Source organism: Xenopus laevis, chromosome 5L (assembly GCF_017654675.1).
Source record: "Xenopus laevis strain J_2021 chromosome 5L, Xenopus_laevis_v10.1, whole genome shotgun sequence".
NCBI classification, from domain to species: Eukaryota; Metazoa; Chordata; class Amphibia; order Anura; family Pipidae; genus Xenopus; species Xenopus laevis.
Genome location: NC_054379.1, coordinates 79,154,424 through 79,181,492, shown reverse-complemented (window position 1 = coordinate 79,181,492; position 27,069 = coordinate 79,154,424). Strand labels below are relative to the sequence as shown.

General features: G+C 37.7%; 2 protein-coding genes across 2 annotated transcripts; both read right to left on the bottom strand.

The window, feature by feature from the left end:
• Positions 1–13,179: 13,179 nt before the first annotated feature.
• Positions 13,180–16,064, bottom strand: LOC121393709 (serine/threonine-protein kinase dst1-like). Its single transcript, XM_041562983.1, has 4 exons — positions 15,442–16,064; positions 14,542–14,620; positions 13,829–13,980; positions 13,180–13,456 (listed from the first exon to the last, which is right to left on the bottom strand). The coding sequence occupies exons 1-4, from the start codon at positions 15,458–15,460 to the stop codon at positions 13,443–13,445; spliced, it is 264 nt and encodes an 87-aa protein (XP_041418917.1). The 5' UTR covers positions 15,461–16,064; the 3' UTR covers positions 13,180–13,442.
• Positions 16,065–16,092: 28 nt separating this feature from the next.
• On the bottom strand, positions 16,093–21,233 carry LOC108716162 (serine/threonine-protein kinase mig-15-like). The gene is made up of 7 exons (XM_041563747.1): positions 21,174–21,233; positions 18,259–18,294; positions 18,080–18,145; positions 17,748–17,804; positions 16,777–16,899; positions 16,426–16,536; positions 16,093–16,301 (listed from the first exon to the last, which is right to left on the bottom strand). The coding sequence occupies exons 1-7, from the start codon at positions 21,231–21,233 to the stop codon at positions 16,203–16,205; spliced, it is 552 nt and encodes a 183-aa protein (XP_041419681.1). The 3' UTR covers positions 16,093–16,202.
• Between the last annotated feature and the right edge of the window lie 5,836 nt (positions 21,234–27,069).

The window sequence follows — 27,069 nt, the reverse complement described above, 5'->3', positions numbered from 1 at the left end:
CAAAAAACAACAACCAATACACGAGTTGTAGAGGGCCCTGTCCAAAATAAAGTTCATTACGTTTTTCCAAAAATGCAGCAATTTTTCATTAATTCAAAGATGATTGCTGCAATATTTTACAAGCTTTCTATAATATTGTTTATCCTGTTTGTTAATATTGTGTGACATTATGGGCATAACACAAGATTTTGTAGGCACAAAAAAGAGTGTATGTGGACCCAGTGAACAAAGGGGTATGTGTACTTGTCAATGGTAAGAACGACATAAAAATGGCATAATTTTTAATACTCTTTTTCTTTGAGAAACTTCCGCCGGAACTTTCTTATAAAGGTCTGAAGCAAAGTAACATAACATTGGCAAATCTGACATTCGCATGGCGTAAAATAAAACACACCTTGATAAATGCGCCATTTATTTTACACAACTTTTACACCTTTCTTTGGTGAATTTCAAGCAGCATAATAAATAGGCCCCTTAAAGGAGAATTTAACCCTTTAAGAAATAAACCCGTACCCCCCCACCCCACGTAGACCCCCCCTCCCTCCTCCCCTACAACCTAACTGCCCCCCTGGGGAAATGCCCCATACTTTATACTTACCCCTAGGCGCAGTTCCTGGCATTCAAATTCCATGCAGCCATCTTCCGGGTCTTCAGCAAGCTGAGTGGGAGATTGATGTATTACATTTTACAAATCCTACATTTTAATAGGGAATAAATGTATTACAGGAGTTATTTGGACATTCTGTACATTTTACTGAATCTGTTGTTTCTATCCAAGATGCTGTTATGTGGATCCTACAATTTAGAAGATTGGTAGGCATTTGGAATTATCCTGTGCAAAATGGCCACCGGAAAATCACCTTTCTATAGCTGTCAGCACAGCTATGAAGAATGGCTAAACACAGAAATTCAAGATCTTTCTTCTGGGGAAGGTGGGTGCCAGCACATATTATTGCAAATAAGTGACTATTAGAATGCATGTTCCTACTATTCCTTATGTGCATATTTTGGCTGCTTGGCTTATTTGTAAAAAATCTGCCTTTCTGGGATGCCTATAAGACATTTATGACCTGTCACTACCTACTACACAAACTTATAGTTTTTAGATGCAGTTTTAGATACAGATTTAATGCACCTGTAGCTCCTCAAGAAAAAAACATACAAACATCAAAGTCCTTTAATATATTTATTAATTATGATGGAATATGCCCCATTGAGGTCCTGTTACAAGCATTGAAACACAATTGTGCTCCATTTGAAGAGCAGTTTATACATTGTTCCATACTGGCTATAGAGTCCATGTCGATAGTGATGCGCATCAGTGATTGGGTGATGGAACGCTAGTGCGTTTCACTTTCGTATGGTGCTTATTGGGGAGAGACTGGTATGGATCAGGGATGTGGTTGTGCAAGCAACATACATTTATTTTCATTAGGGCCCCACAAACTGAGGATGCCCAGGTAACCAGTAGGCTAACAATTGGGACTCACTGGTATCCCCTGATAATGATGGTGACCCCGGTACAAAGCCTGCTGATTTGATTGCTCCCAATATTACATTTTACATATAACTTATTAAATGAAATTTATTTTAAAGTTTAGACAGCATCTGAAGTTGCTGATCACCTAAATGCTGATTTGCAATGAATAATACTAAGATGCTGTATGTCGGGATGTGCAGGAAAACATGCAGTATATATATATTTGTATTTATTAGAAATAGCTTGCTAAGATGTTTTCTGCTGACAGCTTCCCTCAGTCTTCAGCTTGATGTTTCTTGTACATTATCTCTGTAACTTTTCACCCCACTATCCTGGAAGGAATTATTACCTAACTCATATTCTTTCTGAGATAGGATCAACAGGCAATCTGTCACAGAGAATGCTGACTCCCTGTCACTCTAAGAATACGCAATTAGAGGAATATCTGTGCCTTTCACGTTCGATGAGGCATAAATTATTTGTATCCACAAGATGGCAGCTCTACACTGCAGGCCAGGTAAGCTGTTCTTTCTTCTTCTTGCCATCTTCTTAGAAGGTAATAGTAGTTTACCACACAGCACCCGGCTCTGGATTAAAATGTATGTAAAGAAAAGATGATGGGTAGCACCTTCCACTGTGTGAGACATGGAAACAAGTTAGTGGTGTGCAGAGTCACAAAGAATATAAGTAAATAGGAGAGAGAAAGTATGTCCCATTAGTTGCACCTACCCACAAACTCCCACATGTGCTGATATTTGTCCTAACAACAAACATTAAAGTGTACTACTATTATTTAACACGCCGTTTTGCCCCCATCTGGCCGCATCATTGATTTAACAGTGACTAATTTAACTGCTACAATCAACCCAGCAATATATAGTGAATAAAGTACCCCCTCTTGTAAAATATAAAGATATTATAAGTTACCGAGGAGTTTCATGACCATATAAAAACACGAGGCCGAAGGCCGAGTGTTTTTATACAGGTCATGGAACTCCGAGGTAACTTCTAATATCCTCATATTTTACAACTGGGGGTACTTTATTTATTATAATACACAAGTTTCAGTGAGTCATGTGACAGAAATTACATCAGAACTCACCGTTTATAACTGATGACATCAGAACTCACCGTTTATAAGGATATAATTTACAAGATATTCATGGCTTTTGTGTATTATATATGTATTTACCATCTATAAACTGACGACCTTGTGTCTTAACAGCTTCTTCCTCCTAATCATTCTTTTAAAGGGGTTGTTCACCTTCCAAACACTTTTTTCAATTCAGTTGTTTTTAGATTGTTCCCCAGAAATAAAGACTTTTTTCAAATACTTTCCATTATTTATTTTTTACGTTTTTTCCAAAATCTAAGTATAAAGTTGAATGTTTGTGTCTGTGGTGTTTGAGTCTGGCAGCTCAGTAATTCAGGTGCAGACTCTGAACTGTTACAATTTTGCAACATCGAGTTGATCCATTTCTCAGCAGCATCTCTGGAGTATTAGCAACAATTGTATCAAGTCTAACAGCTGCCTGTAATGAAACCCAGAGATTCTGCTCAGCAGGGACAAAGATAAGAAATGTATCAACTAAATGTATCCATTTAGAACAGTTTACAGGATCGGCAACCCCCCTCCAGAGCTGCTTCAGAAGGAGAGAAATGACAATTTACACTTCAATATTAGAAAAACCATCACACATAGAAAATAGAAAGTCATTGGGAAAAGTCGTTATTTCTGGTGATCTATCTGAAACCAACTAGTTGTTTGAAGGTGAACAACCCCTTTAAGGGGAATAAACTTCCCAATCATAATTAACCATTACAATGCCGCTGCTTTGGAACAAGTTAAATCTTGTTACACACTTGATATAGGTAAATGTTGGGTATAAATTGAACAAGGTTATCTCTATCCTGTGACAATCCCCCAAATAATGGGATCTCTAACACCCATTTAAGCATGTAAATGTAAACCATGTCCCACCTATAGCATCCCATGTATTGATAGCATAGCAACTAAAAGCGCCTGTGTACCCCGTTAAATCTCCTGTGACCCCGTTTCAATGTTTGAGCGATTAAATTTGCATTTAAAGCTTTTTCGATGGGGTTCTTATAGACATGTACCATTTCAATGTCTGTATAAAGGGGGTACTACAGTCCTTCTGTGATCTTCAACAGCAGATGCATCTTCCTAAAAGTGTCTTTTATCAGTATCTTCAAGGTGGTATTTCACTCAGGCCCAGATTTCCTTTTTCGGCGCTCCTAGGCTGCCAGGTCCTAGCGCCCGCCCTCTTTTACATGCACCCGATACCCCACCACCACGCAGGTGTGCGCACATGTGGTGGGTCACTGGAGCTCCTCAGAATGCGGCTGAATGGTATGCCGCCCCTTAAATATTTACCGCCCTAGACCCGAGCCTTTGTAACCTTGCCACAAATCTGGGCCTTATTTCACTGTGGTATTGAACACTATTTCCCTCCTTAGAGAACAAGGAGCATATGTATAAAAATATACCCAATACTTGATGGAAAGACTGCCAATATAATTTGCATTGTGTTCCATTCCACCTGCATTTTGGGCTTGGATGCACCTTTGTTAGTACAGGCCCATAAGAAAGACTAGGCTGTGTTTTGTCCTGCGGTGGAATGCAGGAAAATGAAGGCACTAGCACTAGCATTTGATTTTTATTTGTTTAGTAATGGATGAATTCTCATTTCTACGGAAGAGCACTGGGGCCAGCAAAAAAAAAATCTAATGAATTATGACTTTTAAAACTCATAATTATGATTTTTAATCTCATAATTATGACTTTGATTTTTAATCTCAGTTAACAAAATTATGTATACCAATTACCTGCATTTATGTCATTTATTCATTAATGTTTACTTCAGCTCCTTATACACCTTGCCAGTAAAATTACTCCTTGTACATTTAGATCAGAAAAGCCTCTGCACCCCTCCTGCAAGGTCCTAATCTTACAAAAAAATCATACAAAAAATGTGTTTTGATTCCCTTACATTATGAATTTGCTCACAAGAGAGCGAGATACAATATTAGGAGAAGAAGTTGCAAAGAACAGGGGGTGTAGGGGGTAAAAGTGGGGCCACCATCAGTAATCATTGGGCCACATACTAATAATGTAGTAGGGACCACACCCTACAGTGGCCCAATTATTAGCCCACTAGTCTCCTAGGCCCCCTGGATGATCTGAATTTCCAATATATACATGCAGAATGGGGCCTCAATGAAACATAGGATTCCCCTCATATCTATGGCCATGCCTAGATCTACTTTGGTCACCCCTGAAGTATGATAAAACTCCACCCTGCACCGCCCAAACCCTTCCCATTGTGCTTTTTACCTTTGGGCCTCTGTTTGACTGACCCCTGACTGCAGTATCTCCTGTACTCCCCTGATGGTGGCCCGGGGTAGAAGAAAGTTGTTGTTTTTTAAAGGCACAAAAGCACTTTTCACCTTTCTGCTCAGACAGAAACAGGACAGTGCAGGCCAGCAAACAAGAACTAATTGAGCCTTCTGGCAGGTTGTAGAGGAGTTGGCAGAAGGGGCACTGAAGGAGCACAGGAGTAGGCATGGCACAGTGATGTCAACAGTGGGATTTCATGGGGGAGAGGATACTAGTCTTTTAGGCCCAAGGAAGGGAAGGCACTCACTCTTAAGCCATAAGCCAACAACTTCCTGTGGATTTGGTCTGCTGGCATATCTTCCAACTGTTCCGATTTTAACATATCAGCACACGGTCCAGGTTTGTTACTGAAATGTCCTACATTTCCCTTTGATCTCCTGCATTGAACAGCCAGAAAAAATTACAATGTTTCTGAAACGTAATTAAATAAGAAGCTTTTGGCAGAGAGCACAGAATACGCAGCACCTGCATTTAGATACAATTGTAACTATTTAAGATAAGCAGGTCTTTTGGGAGAACAGTGACTGGTAGCTTTAAGGGGACTCTCACCTACATTAACTGTTATAACACATAAAAAATGTACCTAAAATCCAGAGAAATTTGTTCAAACTTTGTATAACCTGCCACAGTTTATAAAATGGCCATGGTATTTAGGGGGCGTGGCCACAGATCTTTTTGTCCCTCTTTCCATTTTTCAAATGTGGGGAGGTATGTGCTGGATTCGGGAAGTATCAGAGGTTCTTGATTATTCTTTTTTTTTTACAGAACAGAGACAACAATTCTCTGGGTCAATTAAGGACGGGAGTGCAAGTTAGCAACAACTGGCATATCCTAGAAACAGTAGTGAGTAGTCATGACGACATGTAGGTAACAGCGACCCCTTGGAAGGTCAAGATGAAGCCACTAGCAGCCATTAATATTTAGGTGTAGAATTGGTACTTGGTTTTGACCTGGACAACCCGGTTGCCTGGATTCCCCTTGCTACATGTTACGTTGATCAGAGGCAGGCCCAGATTTGTGGAAAGGCAACCTAGGTCTGGGCCTAGGACGGCAGGATTTTAGGGGGGCAGCATGCTGTCCAACCACACCCACATTGGTCCAGATGATGAAAATTTGCACGAAAAAAGGGGAGTGGATAGGGGCGACAAACGACAGTGGGCCTAGGGGTGCCCACTATGTAAATCCGGCCCTGATCAGAGGGAGCTTCTTACTACTATATTTAAGCTACTGTTGTGCTGGGGCTAGCAGGCTCATCCATTTCATGGCTACTAGTTTTTTGGCATAAAACACTGACATCTTTAGTCATCACCAATCCCAGTAAACACACCACAGGGACATTGCTGAGACAGCCAGGGGTGTAACTACAGAGGAAGCAGATCCCACGGCTGCAGGGGGGCCCAGGAGGTATAGGGGCCCCATAAGGCCCTAATACATAAACAAGTCAACCTCTAGACATTTTAGGGGCCTAAAACATAATTTGCTGTGGGGCCCAGTAATATCTAGTTACGTCACTGGAGACAGCGCAATGTAATTGTAAATACTGGTTTTGGCATTTGGAGCCATTGATATTTGGCTTATGCACCATCGCTTTTAGTGTTAAGGGTGGTACAGACTAGAGTTCAAACCACAACATTGTCTCATTATCTGTGTCTAGTGGAGGAATCAAAGTTTCTCATTTGCTTCTTACCTGTCTGTGATTCATTTTACATTTTTTTAGTAGAGTGATGGTACGGTGATCAGCATTACTGAAAGATCCATTATCAAAAAAAATGTCAGTTCCCAAGCATTCCGGATAATATTACCCATACCTGTATTTCTTAACAGATAAACACATCACAAAATGGTAACGTGACATGATACTGCTACTGACACAAACAGGACAGGTGCTGCTTTAGTGCCCAGGTTTGCTGCCTCATACTGTAGATAGCACCAATCTTAATTTACACTATAACTTAACTAGGTTAAGTCTGGCTACTTATGTGTCATACTTTACTACAGTCAGACTGGGGCACGTAGGGGCCATATAGACCTATGGTGGGAATAAGAAAAAGCTGATGGGAATTGTCCTTGGGTGGGACACACTGGGAGATCTCCAATACTCTCGCAAGGCCAGTAACGGTTTCCAAATACATAACCTTTACAGATTAAGTTTGTAAATCATTTTAGGGACCAAAAAATGGTTAGAACCATAAATGCAGCATGTTTTCTAGGAAGAAAGGGATCTTGGAGACTCATGTTTGGTTGCTGTGCCAAAGTTTCAGAATCCCTGCTCATTTTGATTAAAAACCAGTCCACAACTTGAATCATGTCTGGCCAATAACTGCTTGCGTGGAGCAAAATCTTTTAGCTTCCAAGTTCAAATCAGCTGAAAGAGATGGGTGGTAGGTAGCCATCATCTGAGCAAAATGTGGGTTGTGATAAAACAAAACACACACAGACACACTGACATGATTGCTTTAGAGCAGGAGTCCCCAACCTTTTATACCTGGGAACCACATTCATATGTAAAAAGATTTTGGGAGCAACAAGCATGAAAAAGTCCCAAATAAGTGCTGTGATTGGCTATTTGTAGTATTTATTCTCTCTTTCTCCGTCTCTCTTTTTCTCTGTCTCTTTCTCTGTCTCTATCTATGTCTCTCTGTCTTTATCTCTCTCTCTGTCTCTCTCTTTCTCAGCCTCTCTGTGTAAGTGGTATTTATTCTCTCTCTCTCTCTCTCTCTCTCTCTCTCTCTCTGCATCTCTGTGTTATGGGTATTTATTCTCTGTCTTTAGCTGTCTCTCTCTCTGTCTCTCTCTCTCTTTTTCTGCCTCTCTGTGTTAGACGTATTTATTCTCTGCTGTCTCTCTCTCTGTCTTTCTCTCTTCCTCTCTTTTTGTCTCTCTTTCTCTGCCTCTCTGTGTTAGGGGTATTTATTCTCTGTCTTTACCTCTCTCTCTTTCTCTGCCTCTCTGTGTTAGGGGTATTTATTCTCTGTCTCTCTGTCTTTACCTCTCTCTCTCTCTCTCTCTCTCTCTCTCTCTCTCTCTCTCTCTCTCTCTCTCTTTCTCTGCCTCTCTGTGTTAGGGGTATTTATTCTCTGTCTCTCTGTCTTTACCTCTCTCTCTCTCTTTCTCTGCCTCTCTGTATAAGGGGTATTTATTCTCTGTCTCTCTTTCTTTCTCTGTCTCTCTGTCTTTATCTTTCTCTCTCTCAATTTCTGTCTCTCTTTCTCTGTCTCTCTGCCTTTCAACAGGATCACTTCAAGCACAGAGCTGGGGTTTCACCGTGAAAGGCTTTGGCACCATGAAGTGGTGGGGGGAGCAGTATATAATAAGGCTTATTTGTGTGGGGGAAAAGATGTAACGGTTTTGTGGTCCCAATTAATGTTTTCAATAGAGCAAATTAACTCTTTATTGTGGGAAGATCCATAAGGAATCATGATTGGTCGTTTGTGTTGCACTCTACGTCTGGCAGGAGTCCGCCTCCATAACGGAAACCGTCTTAAAACACTACGTTAAGATCTCCCCGCAATATTTTATTTCCTAATTTCTCACTGATTTCCTGCGAATCCCATTATTTTATTGTCCATGGAATGCACTAGGTTTTTTTTGTTGATATTTAAGATGTATTTTTTTAGTTTTTTTTCTGTGATTCTATTTTAGCCCTAATGTAACTGCTGCTGACTTTCCCAAGCAGAGGATGATGACATTATATTGGAATAAATTATTTGTACAAATAATAATGGCAGGGCTTGGAGTAAACAAAGAGCAATGAAATATATAAATAAATATAAGTATATCTTCTCTGGTGGCCTGGGGCTGGAATCACTAGGCAAACCCTGCTCTCGTCTGCTGTTAATGTTACGTTCTTTTGTTTGATGTAGATTTCACTCTGTACAGATATTAGTGTTACATCACGGATCGGCCTCGTTTTGCCTAAGGAAAGGGAAAGTGATTGGGAACTCCCGCTACTCTGAATGGTGCTCCGGCAGGAAGGAGGTAACGGTTGCAGCTGACAAGCATTCCTTATTGCAGTGGATGTAGAGATTGTAAAGTTTTCTATGTAAAAATTCTGTACAACTTTCTGTACGATATCGGTTCTCATCTGGCATATTATAATCAGGTTGTAGGTCAATAAAGTTTTTGAATTCTTTCATCATTGCAAACTCAACAATGCCCCAGTTTCTCATGTATGTATATAAATATGTACAGTGCAACCACCACCCGAGAGCAGGGGACCAGAAGTTAAGCGGCAACATTATTACAGGGGGTAGAGCCATATTGGTGGAGAGGGGGCAGTGCAGGGGACTCTTTGTCTTTCTTTTAAATTAATTCTGTCATGAGTTAGGGAGCTGCTATCTGGTTACCTTCCCATTGCTCTGTTAGGCTGAGGGGGGGGGGCTTGCTGTAAAGAGTGACTGAAGTTTATCAGAGCACAAGTCGCATGACTGGGGGCAGCTGGGAAACTGGCAATATGTCTAAACCCATGTCAGATTTCAAAATTAAATATAAAAACATTTGTTTGCTCTTTTGAGAAACGGATTTCAGCGCAGAATTCTGCTGGAGCAGCACTATTGACTGATCCATATTAGGGGGAAAAAAACATTCTTTCCCATGACAGTATCCCTTAAACTAGGAAAATTCGATCATACTTTTTGTATGTAGTGTAATTTCTCTTTCCGGGATTCTGGAGAAAGGGCAGACACAATGGACTGATCTCCACTTTCAATCTTCACAGTTTCAAATAGAACAGGCTGCCTTCCTTTCCCTCATTCCTGCTATGCATAAACAGCATGCACAATAGAAATTACCAAAATTAGTTTGGGATTGGAAAAGGGGTGAAGTTCCGCACAGGCCAGATTATTGGTTAAAATCTGAAATCTTTATTAATCCATATTAAGAACACGCTGCATGGTTAACTTGACGTGTTTCGGGCACAGCTGCCCTTAATCATAAGCACAATTATTAGTGTATTCCAAAAACATATCCAGTTTAGCCTGTGATCCACGACATATAAATATGAGGTAATCAATGTAGCGACCGTACCAAATGATACAGTCGCTACTGGGATTTTCATCTCCAATGACCTGGATCTGTTCCCACCAACCCATGTATAAATACATTTCATATGAATTACTTTTTTGCATTTGATTCCCGAGAATTTTTAATGTGTGTGTAACTAATCATGTTTCATTGTTTTATTGATAATATGGTTGTACAGTGATTTTGTATCCATTCACATTTCCTTTTAGAGCAGGTAGATACATTTTGTAATGTAATACCTAATTCTGCCATTGGAGGTCACTGTGAGGTCTAACGATTTAAACTGATGTTCTTACCGTTGCTTAATTTTGTGCTTATGATTGAGGGCGAAACGTGTCAAGCTAACCATGCAGCGTGTTCTTAATATGGATTAATAAAGATTTCAGCTTTTTACCAATAATCTGGCATGCAGAACTTCACCCTTTTTTCTTCAACTATTTTGTGCGGCCTGAGACGCCAACAGTTTCCTGCACCCAGATAAATGCTAAGTGCTGCCGGCCTTAAACCACAAGATCGCGTTGAGTCAAAGTGGTTATGTCTTGTCTTAGCTTGGGATTATACTAAGGGACAGAGTATTGGACAGAGTATTATTAACGTTGTTTATAGAGAGAGAGAGATGAATGTGTCTGTTCAGGACCGCGTTGCAGCTCTACTACCACCTCAAAGGAACCCTCCTCCCCTTTAACTACCCAAGAAGTAAACATAGCACTGACTATTAATTGTGCCCTTACATCTGATTAGTCTAGCTGACACAATAACGATGTAGAAAGTTATGTCCCTTGGTAACTTAGTGTGAACATCTTGTAATGGTATAGTCGAAGTTCTGGTAATAACCTAAATATTGTTATCAAGTCCCATGGAGGCTTTAGCTTTTCCATTGTCATGCCAGAATTTTTAATACGTTCGGCGGTCAACAGACTTTTGTCTGTTTTGGCAAAAATTCGTAGTCTCTACTCTAAAGGCACCTGTAATAAGACCTCCATCCAGACCGGATTGTACAAAGTCTATAAATCCTATGGTTTCTCACTTAAATGAATTTCTTCCCGAAAACCATTCCACCAATTTGTTCCAAATTCTGTAGCATGTATTTCTAGAAGTTCACTTTGTAGCTCAGAGAGTCAAAATAACCTACTCATTGAACCCTTGTCTCACCGTAAGTCTTGCAACTTGCAAATGATATGACTGAGGATCAAGATGGAGAAGATGAACTTGGAGTAGAAGTTGGTATCCAATCATTATATTGGAGGCTTGGGAGTCTACATTGTCAGCCACCAATATGGCACAGAAATTTACTTGATGTTTTGCAAAGTTTACGACAAATTAAGAATCCTGCTTTTTGGACCATAATATTTCCATTTAAACATCTTCATTTATGTTTTCTGTAGCTCAGGGGTCACTATGCTATGCCTCTCCGAGTGTTACTGATTACAGTTCATAGGATCCTAGATCAACTGTTGTAAATTTCTCTTTTTAGTGCACTTGTTTCACTTAAGAACCATTTTGTTGGTCCTTTTAAAATTTACTGCCACCTAAAATTTATTCTACAGGAAAAACTGTACACGGTGACCTGTCTCTTGCCGGAGTTGACTTTACAGCTAAACAATGTGTAAATGTTTAAATGCAATTGCTTGGGTGGAGAGCAAATGTCCTTTCCAGACACATCTGTTCTCATTTTATCCTGGCTTAAATATTGTATAGGACAAAAAAGCTTCAACCAGGGCTTTGGAAATGTGGATAATGTAAATTGGTTCAAGAATCCACTTCAGCAATCTTATTCTGATTTTTGGATAACCTAAAAGCAAATTTTTCACTGTCACAGATAATTCACCTCAATCGAGGGATGGTAAAAACATGGGTTTTTAGTTACTCTCACTGTCCACAGCATTACAATAGTGCTCTCATCAAAATGTACTTAGGCTGTGTACATTGTATTGTAAAGAGTGAGGCACAATGTGCTCCGGCTCATTGAAATCTTACACCTAATACCTGCCTTGTCCATCTGCCTCATTAAATACAGGGCAGGGTCTCGTTGCTTTCATTACTGTAGGGGGTAGATATGTTCAAGCCTGGTATAGGGCAGGCTACAGTGAACACAGAACCCTGGGGTAAAACCAGACCTAAGTGAAAGCCATGGAAATCAGAACCCGCTGAATGAGGACTAGCTAATGGTAGGATCTTATAAGACATATTTGTACAGAGAGACTATTGGTATCTCTTGATCAGGGACTAATTTACATGTTTTGCGCAGTACTGCAGTTTGGTCTTTAGAGCTTCAAGTGTAGCAACTAAGTCTGTTATGAGAAAACATAAATTAAGTTTGTTTTTTGTTACTTGTTTTTTGCTTGCTGCCTCCAGAGCCGCTCCTGCAATGAGGCAAGGTGAGAAACTTGCCTCAGGCTGCATGGAATGGCCAAATACCAGGGGCGGCAAAAAGCCACCTCTGGTAAATTTAAGATCCAAATTTCTGTTTTTTAACACAGACATTCGGCTCTGCTAGGTCAGGGGGTGGTGGCATCTCAGCCCCTGAAATGCTGCTGGCTGCCTCCCAGTGTGGGAAGTGAGACCCGGTATATACAAGTAATTATGCCCCATAAAATCTTATTTGTATTTTTCCATGATAAATGATGCCATCCTGTATGTTTCAGTCATTGTATTAAGAGGAGCTGCCACTTTGCACATAAAAGTGTTGTATCAACACTTTATCTACCTATTTGTCATCTACCTATTTTGCCTGTATACCAGTGCCATCAACATGTGTTTCTTTCATTCATTCATTGGGTACTTTCATAACATTTATTTGTCTGACTGATTCTTTAAAATTATACTGACAATAAAAAACTACACTTCACAATATTAATTAAAATAAAAGTCATGTTGCTTGTTTTTTTGCTGATAGGTCTGACAACCTTACTGTCCCTTCTCAATCTGTCAGTTAGAGTTTCTAATGCAAATGGACCACTGCAGCACAAACATTACTATATAATTTACAGAAGGTGTTTAAAATCCCTAACTATCATAAGCTGTTGAAAGTACAACATTTTCCCGAAGATTATAAAACAAGTACTAGCAGTTGTTTATATCCACAATAATATTCTCCTAATTGATTTTTTCCCAGTTGATATTTTCTAAAACATTTCCCTCTCCTGTACAATTAATGCAACTCTTCAACAGCCCATTTTCTTACACTATATATTAATTATTCAAACGTCAAACATCAGCTTATCTTTTATTATTTTTTATTTATTATATTAATATATAAAAATAAATATACATTTAAATAGATTATATAAAAATAAACATTTGGTAAAGTATCCAAAGTAGATGGACTGTGGCTCCTACATTGTGTTCCCAACCCTTTCCCTCCTTTCCCTTTTGGGAATATAATGAAGGAGCCACATTTCAGATCTTGCAAGGGTAGAATCCATTTTGGGATTTATATATTGTTCTTCCATTTCCTTCCTAAGTCTTGACAAAGTCTTCTTAATGAGGTGTTGCGAGAGAATCTTTAACTTGAATGTCTTATTTCTTTGCTCCTAGGAGAAAGAAAATGTTTTTAATGTTAGACAAGAAGATCTGTGTTTTATATCTATGCACATGATAGGGCACTGTAAAAATGGTTATAATGTGATTCCTTAACTGGCTAGCTAAGTTAGTAATTGATAGAAACTTTCACAATTTAATGCAGAACTGGTTGGAGCTAAAACCATTAGTAATTAAAAAAAACTAATTACACCTGAAAATGAAAATTCCCTCTGAAAATGAAAATTCCCTAAAATCCCTAATTTTTTGGATAGTGATCAAAATATGAATCCTTAAATACATAAAGCCTTGAATAACCACATAGGCATTAAAGATTTCCCAGTCATTGCTTTTCGATTGTAGAGAATATGAGTCATTTGCATTACCTTTCTGTATATGCTCTGCTATGCTATATTGCACCTCGTCTTCATCTCGATTATATGTGATGAATCGGTTTAATAGGAGTTCCTTTGCGAATGGTCTTTTGGCTGGATCCTTCTGAAGGCATTTATTAATAAATCTGTGGAATTTATTACTCCTGGGGGGAAAGAAACAAGGCAGAAGTGTTACTGATGATGTAATAAAACACAGAGCCAGAATTATTCAAAAAGGACACTGAAGTCTGTTGGGTGATAGGGAATTAAAATGGGAGATGTTTCTTTTCATTGAATAATTTGGGCCAACAAAGTTTAAGCTCTTGAATTTATAAAAAGCGTGATGTCTCTTAAAGAATACTAATAACTTGAACACAGCCCATCATCACAGCAATGGATAGAGTGGATACAGTAGTAACATTTGAGCTCATTGAACTTATCTCTTTTCTTAACACCTTCCTCGGCCTTATGATTCAGTGTCTCTTTCCCCATTCCCCCACCCTCACTGCTTAAGGTGGCCATAGACGCATCAATAATATTGTACAAAAAAAATTCTGGTACCATATTCGGTGCGTGTATGGTGGGAAACGAGCCAACCGATATTGGCAGAAGACTTGGATATGGGTTGGCTTATCGATCAAAAAGATCTTTTCCAGGAAAGATTGTAATTGTAACATCTATGGCCACCTTAAGTCCTATTTCTGTAAAAAAAAAAAATGACTCACCATATATCCTCTTTTAGAGCTGGAGCTGGACCATTCATAATCCTTTCGGAAAGCTCAGTACCACGGAGTTTAATGTGTGCTGTAAGTGTAAGAGAACACAATATTATTATTGTTATTCTTACAAATTTACAAGGGGCCAACATATTTTGCTGCATTGTACAGTAGAGGGTGACTACATCAAATATTCTGATGAGTTTCTATTATCAGAACCAATCGATGATTTATTTTAACTTTTTGAGATAATAATTTCCTTTTTTAAGGGTAAGGCCACACTGGCTTTGTTTTCCAAAGTCGCCCGAAGGGTGGAAACTTCGGGCTACTGCGAAAAATGAATTAGCGCTGGCATTTTTTTATTTTAGCCGGCGCAGAGTGAGGGAAGGCATTTGGGGAGATTGGTCACCGCAAAGACGAGGCGATTAGTCGCTAGGCGACCAAATCTTCCCAAAATTCCCAGTGTGGCCTTACCCTCATACATAACAAATAAACAAATGCAGTCTGGTTGGAATTATTGTAGCGTGTGCAAAATGGCAGACAGATATTGGACATATAGGGCAGTATATAGCTGTATCTGCATTTTCTCAGCAGCAGAGAAAACACATTATTTGCCATTAGCCTACTAAGGGGATACAGGAAAGACACAGTCTATATCTTTTATCTGATTGCTCCTGTCTCTGAAACAAGAAGTTATATCTTGCTTTCCAGTGTATCACTAAAAAGAAAAGTAACTAATGCAAATTACAGAAGACACCATTATAATAAAAGCACAGAAAAGATTCTCTGATTCATGGCCAATTTATATGTTTCATTGTTATAGTATAGGTGATACCCCCTGACCTTCCTAAAAACACTCCTCCATAAATGAACATAAATGCACGCAAAATGTTATTTAAGATTACTTACGAGGATTGTATTCTGCCATTTCTATGGCTGTGATTCCTAAAGACCACACATCCACCTAGAAAATAAAAACAAAAAGCAACACCCATTTAGCAAACAAATTATAATCATTGTTAGAGATGATAAAGGTACTTCTACTGACTATCCCTCCTCATCCTGTCTCAGGGTCAATATGGGATGCTAAATGACTAATACTTTAGAACCAAGCTACGTTGTATTACTATGAAACATTTCCAGTAGCCGACTTCAACTATAAACATTTATGATTTTACATTTTCAAGAGTCTCTACTGGGAGAAAAAAGCTCTACAATTTACATTTGGCATGGATCTGTTATTCCTGCCTTAAGAGTGCATTTTGTTTAATCACTTTAATGAAAACTGAACTAAATGACAACTATTTTATTAATTATACCTTGTAGTTATAATGTACACTTCGTGTAAAACATGCATGGACTTCAGGTGCCATCCAACAGCGGGTTCCTGCATTACTTGTACTGATGGGCCCTATTGTGGCAAGGCCAAAATCAACTGAAATTGAAAGAAACAAGCATGAATTTACTTTGTACAACACAGTAATAACATCTATGACAATACAGAAAGGTGCTACAGTTATTACAAATGGAAATATATTTGTGAAGCAGTATTTTTTGGGTAGAGATCCCCTTTAAAGTTTTATGATGCCTAAGAAAAGCTAGGCATTGAGATGAGCAATAAATGTACCCTTTGCTTTTGTGGCACCCATTCTTCCTATAGATAATAAACGTCACTTACTTATCTTCACATGGGCCGTAGAAGTTAACATTATATTGGCGCCCTTGAGATCATGATGTATCACGTTCAGTTCCTGTAAGTAATCCAGGCCCTAGAAAGATGAATAAAGCAAACATGATGAACATGTATATATTTTTATATTCTAGAATTAATAGGATACAAAGTCGGTGAGCAGAGATTATGAAAAACAATGAAGGGGTTAATATCTGTCTTACCTGTAAAACTTTCTTGCATATGTATGAAATCCAGGTCTCTTCCAAGGATCTATTGGGCGTGCTCCTAATTAAGGCGTCTACGGAGCCACCAGCACACATTGTCATAGCAATCTAGAATAGAAATAAAATGTTTTTATTTATAGTGTATAGAAATATTATAGTGTATATATATATGTTGCCTAAAATCTATCTATCTGTCTGTGTGTCTGTGTAACATTCCTAGTAATCAGTAGCAGTAACGGATCTGAAATAATCAGTGTTATATTTATTAACTTTGATTGAGATTTTCTCCTTCTTGGCATGTGCAATGCAAGACCATTGTGTGCTTTTATTTAAGAAGTATATCCTTACCCATAGCGCCTCTTCATTTGAAATGCTGGGCCGTAGATAATAGGCTCCATAAAAGGCAGGGAAGTTGTCGTGGCCAGAAACGCGTTCAAGTACGTACAGTTCAGCAAGGATCTCTTCATTATCCTAGATACAGAAATACTGATCATTAAATTATTCTTGATAACTATTTAATCCTTGTTGTAAAACATAGAATTCATTAGTTTGCCATCAGTGTACCACAGTGCCAACACCACAGATACTAACTTCCCAAACAAACTTGATAGTAGGGATGACCTCACCGGATCAGAACTCGAGGAAACCAAACTTGGATAGAGCCAGTTAACTTTATTAATCCATGTTAAGAATACAAAAGTGTAAGCGGGCAGGGGAACTAGCTTTATGCATTTCGTGACTGGAGTCACTTCATCAGAAGCTTCTGAATGCGTAAAGCTAGTAAAGGTTATCAGTTCTCTCAAGTCTCTCTGTGATGTGCTGTAATGGCGTCCACTCTCAATCATAGATACTAACTTCCCCTCTTTCTCTTCTATGTCGCTCCATGTGTTTACTTGCAATGTGTTGAACTGGGTTATGATTTTTTTGTTATAATTTGGTGTGATTTAAATCCCCTTCTGTTAGGGGTGGTTACTTTATAGCATTGTTACATAGAGATTAATGAATATAAGTCTCATGATTGCCTTTTATAAGCTGCAAATATTACAAGCGGATGATATAGTTAGTTTTGCATTTATTAAATAATTAAACCTCCAGTGAATATTTCACTGGGCTGAGCAGAGCTTGGGGCATTTAAAGAAGTCCATTTCTAATCATTACAAATTCCATTTTGCATTATGACTATCCATTATATAAGGGGGCGACTTGCTAATCATGGTTTATAAAGTCTCTTTTTACTGGTAGTTGATTTGTATGTGTAACACAACACTTTCTGCAATATTCTCATTATAATAAATTAAATAGTAAAAAATATACATTACCCTAAGGTCTTTTATCACTTTTATGGCCACTTCTTTCTTTTCCTTAAAATGCCATGCCTGAAAGAAAACAGATTTGTGGTGAATTTTGACTTGAATTTGATAAAGTACATGGGTCTTTGCAGTCTCAGAAACAAAAAACAAACTCCAAAAGGAAATATGAATCCTGCTTAAAATGTGGCATATGTGGCAATTTAGTGATACATGACATATGTATGAATATTTATATACTAGATAGATAAATATATACAATATATAGAATTACATTGAGATGTTAAGGGCCACAAAAGGTAGGTCATTCCTGCACCTTACAATCTTAAAATCTCATATCTGACCTTATGGATTACTCCAAATCCTCCTGATCCAACACATTGTTCGAGGTCTATCCAGCCAGTTGGGTCCTAAAAAAAAGTAAAATTTGAAAATAAGACAATATAATGCTAGGTGGTGGGGGGGAGAATAGAGGGAGAAGGCTGAAAACAGGGATAATAATGTAAACATTTTTTTTGCTTACCGGGCATAGTTTGTCAAATCCATGTTCATTGCAGACCTGGTAAAGGAAAACATTATTTTAGATTAACTCAGTAAATAGACAAAAAGAATAAATATTGCAAGCTTTTCTTTTTAGTTTGTTGCTCATTTAGTTTGTTCAGGTTGAGAGGCATCCCCATAAGATTCCTCACTGTGTTCCTTGTTAAGCAGTTTTTTAATTTATATTTAGTATAGCAAAGAGGCCTTGTGTCCAAACAGTGTTGTTAATGGTGGACATAACTATTACAAAGATTATTATTCTTATGTATATGGGTTATGGTTTGTCCTAATAGAACTAATGTGTGTGAGACTTTTAGTGGGTTATTTAATAAAACTCGAATTTCTCATATTTGTATTAAATCCACAATTTTATCTTATTTATCAATAAAATAACTTGAAACAGTCAGGTCGGGGAAAAAATTGCAAAAAACGGGGAAAACCCCAAATTATTTGGATTTGAATCCTGAATTGCTTATTTTTTTCAGGTTATTGCCTGAAAACCCCAATTTTTTTGGTTTACCAGACAAAATCCAATGCAGACCACGATACCTTCAAATTGTAAAAAGGACATCTCCCATTGACCTATATACAACAGTGACAGGTTTGAAATGGTGAGCGTTTTTTTCTCCTCCTTAACATTTTTGCCCAAAAAAAATGAGTTTAGTAAATAACACCTTTAAACTTTGTGCAATGTATTCCAGAGCTGTAAAGAAAAAATGACCTATTTGTGGGGGTCCCCATGTAATGTGTGCAGCATGGTGTTGTAGTGATAAGCTACAAAGGCTTCCCTCTGGGCACTGCAGTTTATGTGGATACTCCAAAAACATTAGTTCTTAAAGGGGTATATTTATCAAAGAGTGAAGTTCCGCCACTAGAGTGAAATTCCGCCACTATCCATTCATTTCTATGGGATTTTTATAGGCGTATTTATCAAAGGGTGAACTTTCACTTCACCCATTGATAAATATGCCTTTCAAAATCCCATAGCAATGAATTGAGAGCTGCGGAACTTCACTCTTTGATAAATTTACCCTAAAGTGTTTTAGCATAACCTGGACTGGTTATTTAAACTGCAGTTTGGTTTTTAGGTTCCCAGACATTAGTGGGCCTAAACGAAGCCATACTAAATAAACATTATGCTAAACATGTCCCAATAAATCAATCCGTTCAATGCACAAAATGTCTTAATGTCCTTGATAGCAAATCATACCTCAAGTGATGGAAACAGATTATCACTATTGCTTTCTTCTTCCCCACTAGATATAAGCATGTCATCACTATTGTTTTCTTCTTCCTCTTGTTCTTGTAGATTATGTTCTTCCTCTGAGGCATTACCCTGGCTGATCTCTGTGCCAGGCTCCTCAGGTTGCTCCTGGAAATGGCCAATATTTGTCTCAGGATTTTCCTGGCAATTGTCATGGGCAATGATTTCCTCAGGTTGTTTCTGTTTAAGAATAAAAACATACAATTAATCCATTTGTTGCTATACTAATATATATATTACATATGGCAATGTGACACAGTATTGGAAAATAAAGTTAGTAATCTGTTATGTGAATATCTTGTTTGTAGGGGTGGGCAAATTTGACCCATTTTGTCCGTCAGTGAAAATTTACCAAAATGCATAAAAGTCGAGGGCTTCAAAAATGTGCTCATCCCTACAATGTCCCATGTAATTGTGCAGCATGATGTTGTAGTGATAAGCATTGATGGCTTCCCTCTGAGCACTGCAGTTTATGTGGATACTCCAAAAACATATAGTTCTTAAAGTGTTTTACCATGAGCTGGACTGGTGATTTAAACTGCAGTTTGGTTTTTAGGTTCCCAGACATGAGTGGGCCTAAACAAAGCCATACTAAATAAACTTTATTCTAAACATGTCCCAATAAATCAATAAGTTCAATGCACAAAATGTCTTAATGTCCTTGATAGAAAATCATACCTCAAGTGATGGAAACAGATAATCAATAATGCTTTCTTCTTCATCACTACATATAACCATGTCATCACTATTGTTTTCTTTTTCTGCTTGTTCTTCTAGCTTTTCTTCTTCCTCTGGGGCATTACTCTGGCTGATCTCTGTGCCAGGCTCCTCATGTTGCTCCTGGAAATGGCCAATATTTGTCTCAGGTTCCTCCTGGCAGATGTCATGGGCAATGATTTCCTCAAGTTGTTTCTGTTTAAGAATAAAAACATACAATGAATCCATTTGTTGCTATACTAATATCTATTGCATATGGCAATGCGACACAGTATTGGAGAATAAAGTTGGTAATGTGTTATGAGAATATCTTGATTGCAGGGGTGGGCGAATTTGAACTATTTCACTTCGCCAAAAATTGCCGGCAGTAGAAATTGGCCAAAATATATTAAAGTCTATGGGCGTTAAAAATCCTCTCATCTCTACCGTATGTTTTCCTCTCAAGCATCAATACTGTCATTATCTGGTTGATGATGGTTAAGAGAGAGAGTGAATGACAAAGATCATTTCAGATTAATTCTGATTTATAGAGAAGTTTAATAAAAGTAAAATGTATTTTCAAAGTTTTCAATGTATTCCAGAGCTGCAAAGAAAAAAATATGACCTGTTTGTGGGTTTCCCCATGTAATGTGTGCAGCATGGTGTTGTAGTGATAAGCATTGATGGCTTCCCTCTGAGCACTGCAGTTTATGTGGACACTCCAAAAATATATAGTTCTTAAAGTGTTTTAGCATGAGAGCTGGACTGGTGATTTAAACTGCAGTTTGGTTTTTAGGTTTTTTTTTAGGTTTTTAGGTTCCCAGACATTAGTGGGCCTAAACAAAGCCATACTAAATAAACGTTACGCTAAACATGTCCCAATAAATCAATCAGTTCAATGCACAAAATGTCTTAATGTCTTTGATAGTAAATCATACCTCAAGTGATGGAAACAGATCATCACAAATGCTTTCTTCTTCCCCACTAGATATAAGCATGTCATCACTATTGTTTTCTTCTTCCTCTTGTTCTTCTAGAATTTCTTCTTCCTCTGAGGCATTACCCTGGCTGATCTCTGTGCCAGGCTCCTCAGGTTGCTCCTGGAAAAGAGATAGAAGATTATTGATCACATGGATCACATGATTGATTCTGTTAAGCAAATGTAAGATAATTAATTGAGCTCTATAAAGAATGAAAACTTTATAAAGAAGGCTTTAAAATATATTAAGCAAAAAGCCATGTATTGTTGGGGAAGAGGCATGTTGTGTTTTTTTTTTAATTCATTTAAAACTACTTACCTGATAGCTGTGATGGCTAATATTGTCTTCAGGTTCTTCCTGGCAGATTTCATGACCATTGTTTTCATCAGGTTCTTCTTGGCAGCTGTTATGGCCAATATTTGTCTCCTGGTAAATGTCATGGGCAATGATTTCCTCAGGTTGTTTCTGTTTAAGAATAAAAACATACAATTAATCCATTTGTTGCTATACTAATATCTATTGCATATGGCAATGTGACAAAGTATTTTCAAAGTTTTATGTTTTCCTACTTACCTCACTGATATTAACATTGGTTTCTACTGGTTCCTAGTTGAAAGAAAAAAAAAATGAAATCAAATATTTGTTGGAAAATGCGAAAATATACTTCCCATGATAATATGGGTTTGTTTTGTTTTAATTGTGTTAGCCTCTTTAAAATATTTACCTGGCAGAGGAGATTGCCATATCCAGTCTGTTGCACCTGTTTAAGCCAGCAAAGTAGAACAGTTCATATATGTAATGTTGCTTTATTTAATTTAATATTATTTAAATATAACTAATAATAAACTATTATTTGCTTACCAAACAGGGCATTTCTGTGTACATCTTCGGTAGTACCTGTTTTTTAAATAAAAAAAGGAGGGTAAGAGATTATTGATCAAGATAAATAAAGGCACATTATACTATGAGATATAGTTTTGAGTATAAATGAATGCAGGGTTGGCATCTATTTTCTCATAAAAATGCAAGGGGTTACTGGACTGCCCCTTGCTGGAAAAGAAAAGGATAATTATAAATTAGCAATGAAATGGGTTCTTAGCAATCAGGTCAATGTTGGTATGTAAGTGGCAATGGCCAATCTGTAAATCAACTGAAATGTTAGATACATTTGTGTAGAGTTGGTGTCTAAGGCTACTGATCCACAGATAAGTCCGATTTGTAATTTAACAAAATCTAATTAACAAACTGAACAAATGTGGCCCCTTGGGAGTAACATATGCTAGGCTATGCATCATAGTTCAAGAAGAGTGTGATATCTGCTAGACGGTTTGGAGTGTTTTAAGTTTTATTATATTTTACGACATTGTTACATTATCCTCCATCTTTAACAAAACGTATATGTATGACAAGTTTCTCTACTTACCAAAATGACTTCATTTTTCTCTTCTTTAACTTTTTTAACCTGGCAAAAGAAAATAGGTTTGAATATTAGAGGCAATGATCAAGGTGTAACTAAATGAATAGGTCCATTAGAAGTTAGAATTAGGAAACATAGCAGTTCCCAACCTCTAAGACCATTTTCCTTATAAAGCAATGCAGAAAACAAGGTATGATTTAATATTAGATATGCAGAAAGTGTACAAAATATAAGGCTATTATAAGCTGTTTCTTACAGTGAGTAATGAAAGGATTTGGTTTAGATCTAGCCAAAACCAACGATATATGAAATTTGTAATTAGAGATGCACCAAATCCACTATTTTGGATTCGGCCGAACCCCCGAATCCTTTGTGAAAGATTTGGCCAAATACCAGACCGAATCCGAATCCTAATTTGCACTTGCATCTATATATAATTAGGGGTTGGAAGTGGAAAAAAAATTCTACTTCCTTGTTTTGTAACAAAAAGTGATGCATTTTCCTACCCCGCCCCTAATTTGTATATGCAAATTTGGATTTGATTTGGCCAGGCAGAAAGACCCTGCTGAATCTGAATCTTGCTGAAAAAAGACGAATCCTGTCCGAATCCCCAACCGAATCCTGGATTCAGTGCATCCCTATTTGTAATATTATTTTTCTATTAGATATGCAAAATTATCATAAAGTAAAGCTACATCCCACCATGGAGCTGTTATAGCTTCAACATGGGGAAACAAATTCACTAAATCGATCAAAGAATGACGTAACTTTCTGGCTCCGGGCCCCCCTGCAAATAAATCTTTGGAGGGACCAGCGCAGAGCTATACCTACCCAGAAATACCCGCCCACCCACTCACCACCCCTGGCTGACATTTCCTGCCACCACTGATGTCCCCCATCCATCTGCTTCCCCTGCTCCCTGGTTGGAAGTAGGAGAGCGGCTGGGGGATTACTTCGGCCTTAAACAGCTATAGAGAAAGAGGACCCCATGGTCCGGGCCCCCCCTGTTCCTTGGGCCACGACTGCGGGGTCTGCTTCCTCTATAGTTATGCCAGTGAACTCAAATTTGAATCTGTTAACACAGGGGTCCCCAAACTTTTTTGGCCCGGGGACTAAAAAAGAGGCAATTTTTTTCCAAGTATGGAGGGGTCAGGGAGTGGTCAGAGGGGTTGTGAGGGGTCGGCGTCCAATTTGGGTACGCCAGTGTCCTATTCGGCTCGCTGGCATCCAATTTGGGTGTGGGTTAATTATTCAGCGGGCCAGTTCAGGTTGGGGACCCCTGAGTTAACAGGAAAATAACATTTATAGCACTTTCATTTTCAAAGGTATATTTGATGAAATTTTCATTTTCATCACATGCATTTTAGTTTGTCATTAACAGTTTACACAGTTTTTCCATACAAACTAAAAATCTAGGATATGAGTATAAAAAAAAACCTTACTTTCTTAAAACAATTGAAAATACTGCATATGCGTCGAAACATGATGGTTTTTGTATGTCGATAAGTCTTTCTGTTGATTTTTATGTCAAATACTCTTTCTGTTGATTTGTTTGTCACTCTTTCTGTTGATTTGTATTTCAAAAATTCTTTTTGGTGATTTATAAGTAGAATATTCTTTCTGTGGAGAGAGAAAAATCATTGGTTACACACTATGTAATAATCCTATGAATTGGTTATAAATAAGGTTGGTAACTGAAAATGAATGGCCAGTAACATTAAAGTAACATTAGAGTGACAATTAATGACTAGAAAAAACTATCAGCATTTTGAAGCACACTAATATCTTTTCAGATCCCCATAATTACTCCACTAGCAGAACTTAGGCCTATACAACAACTATATCCAGCTATATTGCTATATGTAGATGAAAATAGAGAATGTATAATATATGTACATATGTATACCATTAGTAAAGGGAATGCGACCATAATTGTCTGTAGGGCCAAGCACTTCATCCCCTTCAAACTCAAATGGTTTGCAATTACCCCACTAACAGCTACTAAGCCCTACTCAGCAGCTATATGAATATGAATATTAATTTTTCTAACATTTTCCCCAGTGTATGATGATGAGCTCCACTCACCTCAGTTGCCTGATACAGAATGAGGCAGTTAGAGCTTGTTTTCAAACATTAACTCTGTGTGCACTGTGACATCACAATGTATCATGTGTCCCATTATGACATCACACCTGCAAACTACAGTCAGCGAATTCAGGTTTAGCAGATAATCTGCTCTTTTAAGGACAGTTATAAATTAATAGAAAGACTGTATTGAGATATGTTGTTTGTTGGCGGCGCTATGATATTATCATAACTCTATTGCATTGCTATATGTATGTTAAATGAAAATAAGGAATGTGCTAATATTATATATAGGCTATTAGTACAGGCAATGCCACCATTGTTGTTTGTTGGGTCAAGCAACCCCCCCTGCATTTACCCCACTAGCAGACACTAATAAGGCCTATCCAGCAGCTACCTTTATATTTATATTAATATTGTTATTTTAAAAATTTCCCCAGCGTGTCATGAGCTCCACTCACCTCAGTTGCCTGATACAGAATGAGGCAGTTAGAGCTTGTTTTCAAACATTAACTCTGTGTGCACTGTGACATCACAATGTATTATGTGTCACATTATGACATCACACCTGCAAACTACAGTCAGCAAATTCAGACTTAGCAGATAATCTGCTCTTTTAAGGATAGTTAGAAATTAATGCAAATAGAAAGAATGTATTGAGATTGTGTTTAAAATGGAATATGTCTTTTGTTGGCGGCGCTATGATATTATAATAACTCTATTGCATTGCTATATGTATGTTAAATGAAAATAAGGAATGTGCTAATATTATATATAGGCTATTAGTACAGGCGATGCCACCATTGTTGTTTGTTGGGCCAAGCAACCCCCCCTGCATTTAACCCACTAGCAGACACTAATAAGGCCTATCCAGCAGCTACCTTTATACAGTATTTATATTAATATTGTTATTTTAATATTTTCCCCAGCGTGTCATGAGCTCCACTCACCTCAGTCTCCTGATCAAGAATGAGACAGTCTGGGCTGGTTATGAACAGCTGTGATAATGTCCATTATGACATCACAATGATATGTCACATGACTAGCTGCTGATCAGAGGATACAAAATGAGCATAAAAACTGTACATAGTTCTACAATTATTTCAAAGAGATTATGGTTAAAATGCTGTTTGTTTATTTTTTGACCCTTTTATTTTTATGTAGACAGTGTAAATATATGAATGTATAATACACTGGTATAAAGTATGGAGGTATAATACATAAGTAACACACAGGTATAGAGAATGGCCCAGATATTTGTACAGCATTCGAAATATATCAATAATGATAATTGCACCATTACTGTATGTGCTCTATACTATATCATCAGAGGGGATTCATTCATTATTATGGGTATCAGTACAGGGAATGACATTACTGTATGTATAATACATCATTAAAGGGGTTGTTCACCTTCCAAACACTTTTTTTAATTCAGTTGTATTTAGATTGTTCCCCAGAAATAAAGACTTTTTTCAAATACTTTCCATTATTTATTTTTTAAGTTTTTTCCAAAATCTAAGTGTAAAGTTGAATGTTTGTGTCTGTGGTGTTTAAGTCTGGCAGCTCAGTTATTCAGGTGCAGACTCTGAACTGTTACAATTTTGCAACATTGAGTTGATCCATTTCTCAGCAGCATCTCTGGAGTATTAGCAACAATTGTATCAAGTCTAACAGCTGCCTGTAATGAAACCCAGAGATTCTGCTCATCAGGGACAAAGATAAGAAATGTATCAACTAAATGTATCCATTTAGAATAGTTTACAGGATCGGCGACCACCCCTCCCAGAGCTGCTTCAGAAGGAGAGAAATGACAATTTACACTTCAATATTAGAAAAACCGTCACACATAGAAAATAGAAAGTAATTGGAAAAAGTCGTTATTTCTGGTGATCTATCTGAAACCAACTAGTTGTTTGAAGGTGAACAACCCCTTTAAAAAAATTCCGGTTTATTTCTATTATATTTTAACTATTAAGAAGTAAAAGTTAAGTTTTATTTCATCAATTTGAGAATTTCAGATTGAGTTTGTGGGTAGGTGCAACTAATGGGACATACTTTCTCTCTCCTATTTACTGGATTAAAATGTACCCCCCAATTTATTTATATGGGTCCTGGGGGATAGCTCTTATTTTTATTATTTACCAAGAAAAAAAAATATGCAGACAGGCGGAGAACATACAAACACCAGGAAAATGGTGCTCCGGCTGGAATCAAATGTAAGACCCAGTAGTAGTAACAGTAGGGACGCAGGAACAGGTAATTTAGATTGCAAGCTCCACTGGAGCAGGGACTAATATGAATGACCAATCTATCTAAAGGGCTGTGTAATTTGTTGGTGCTATATATATA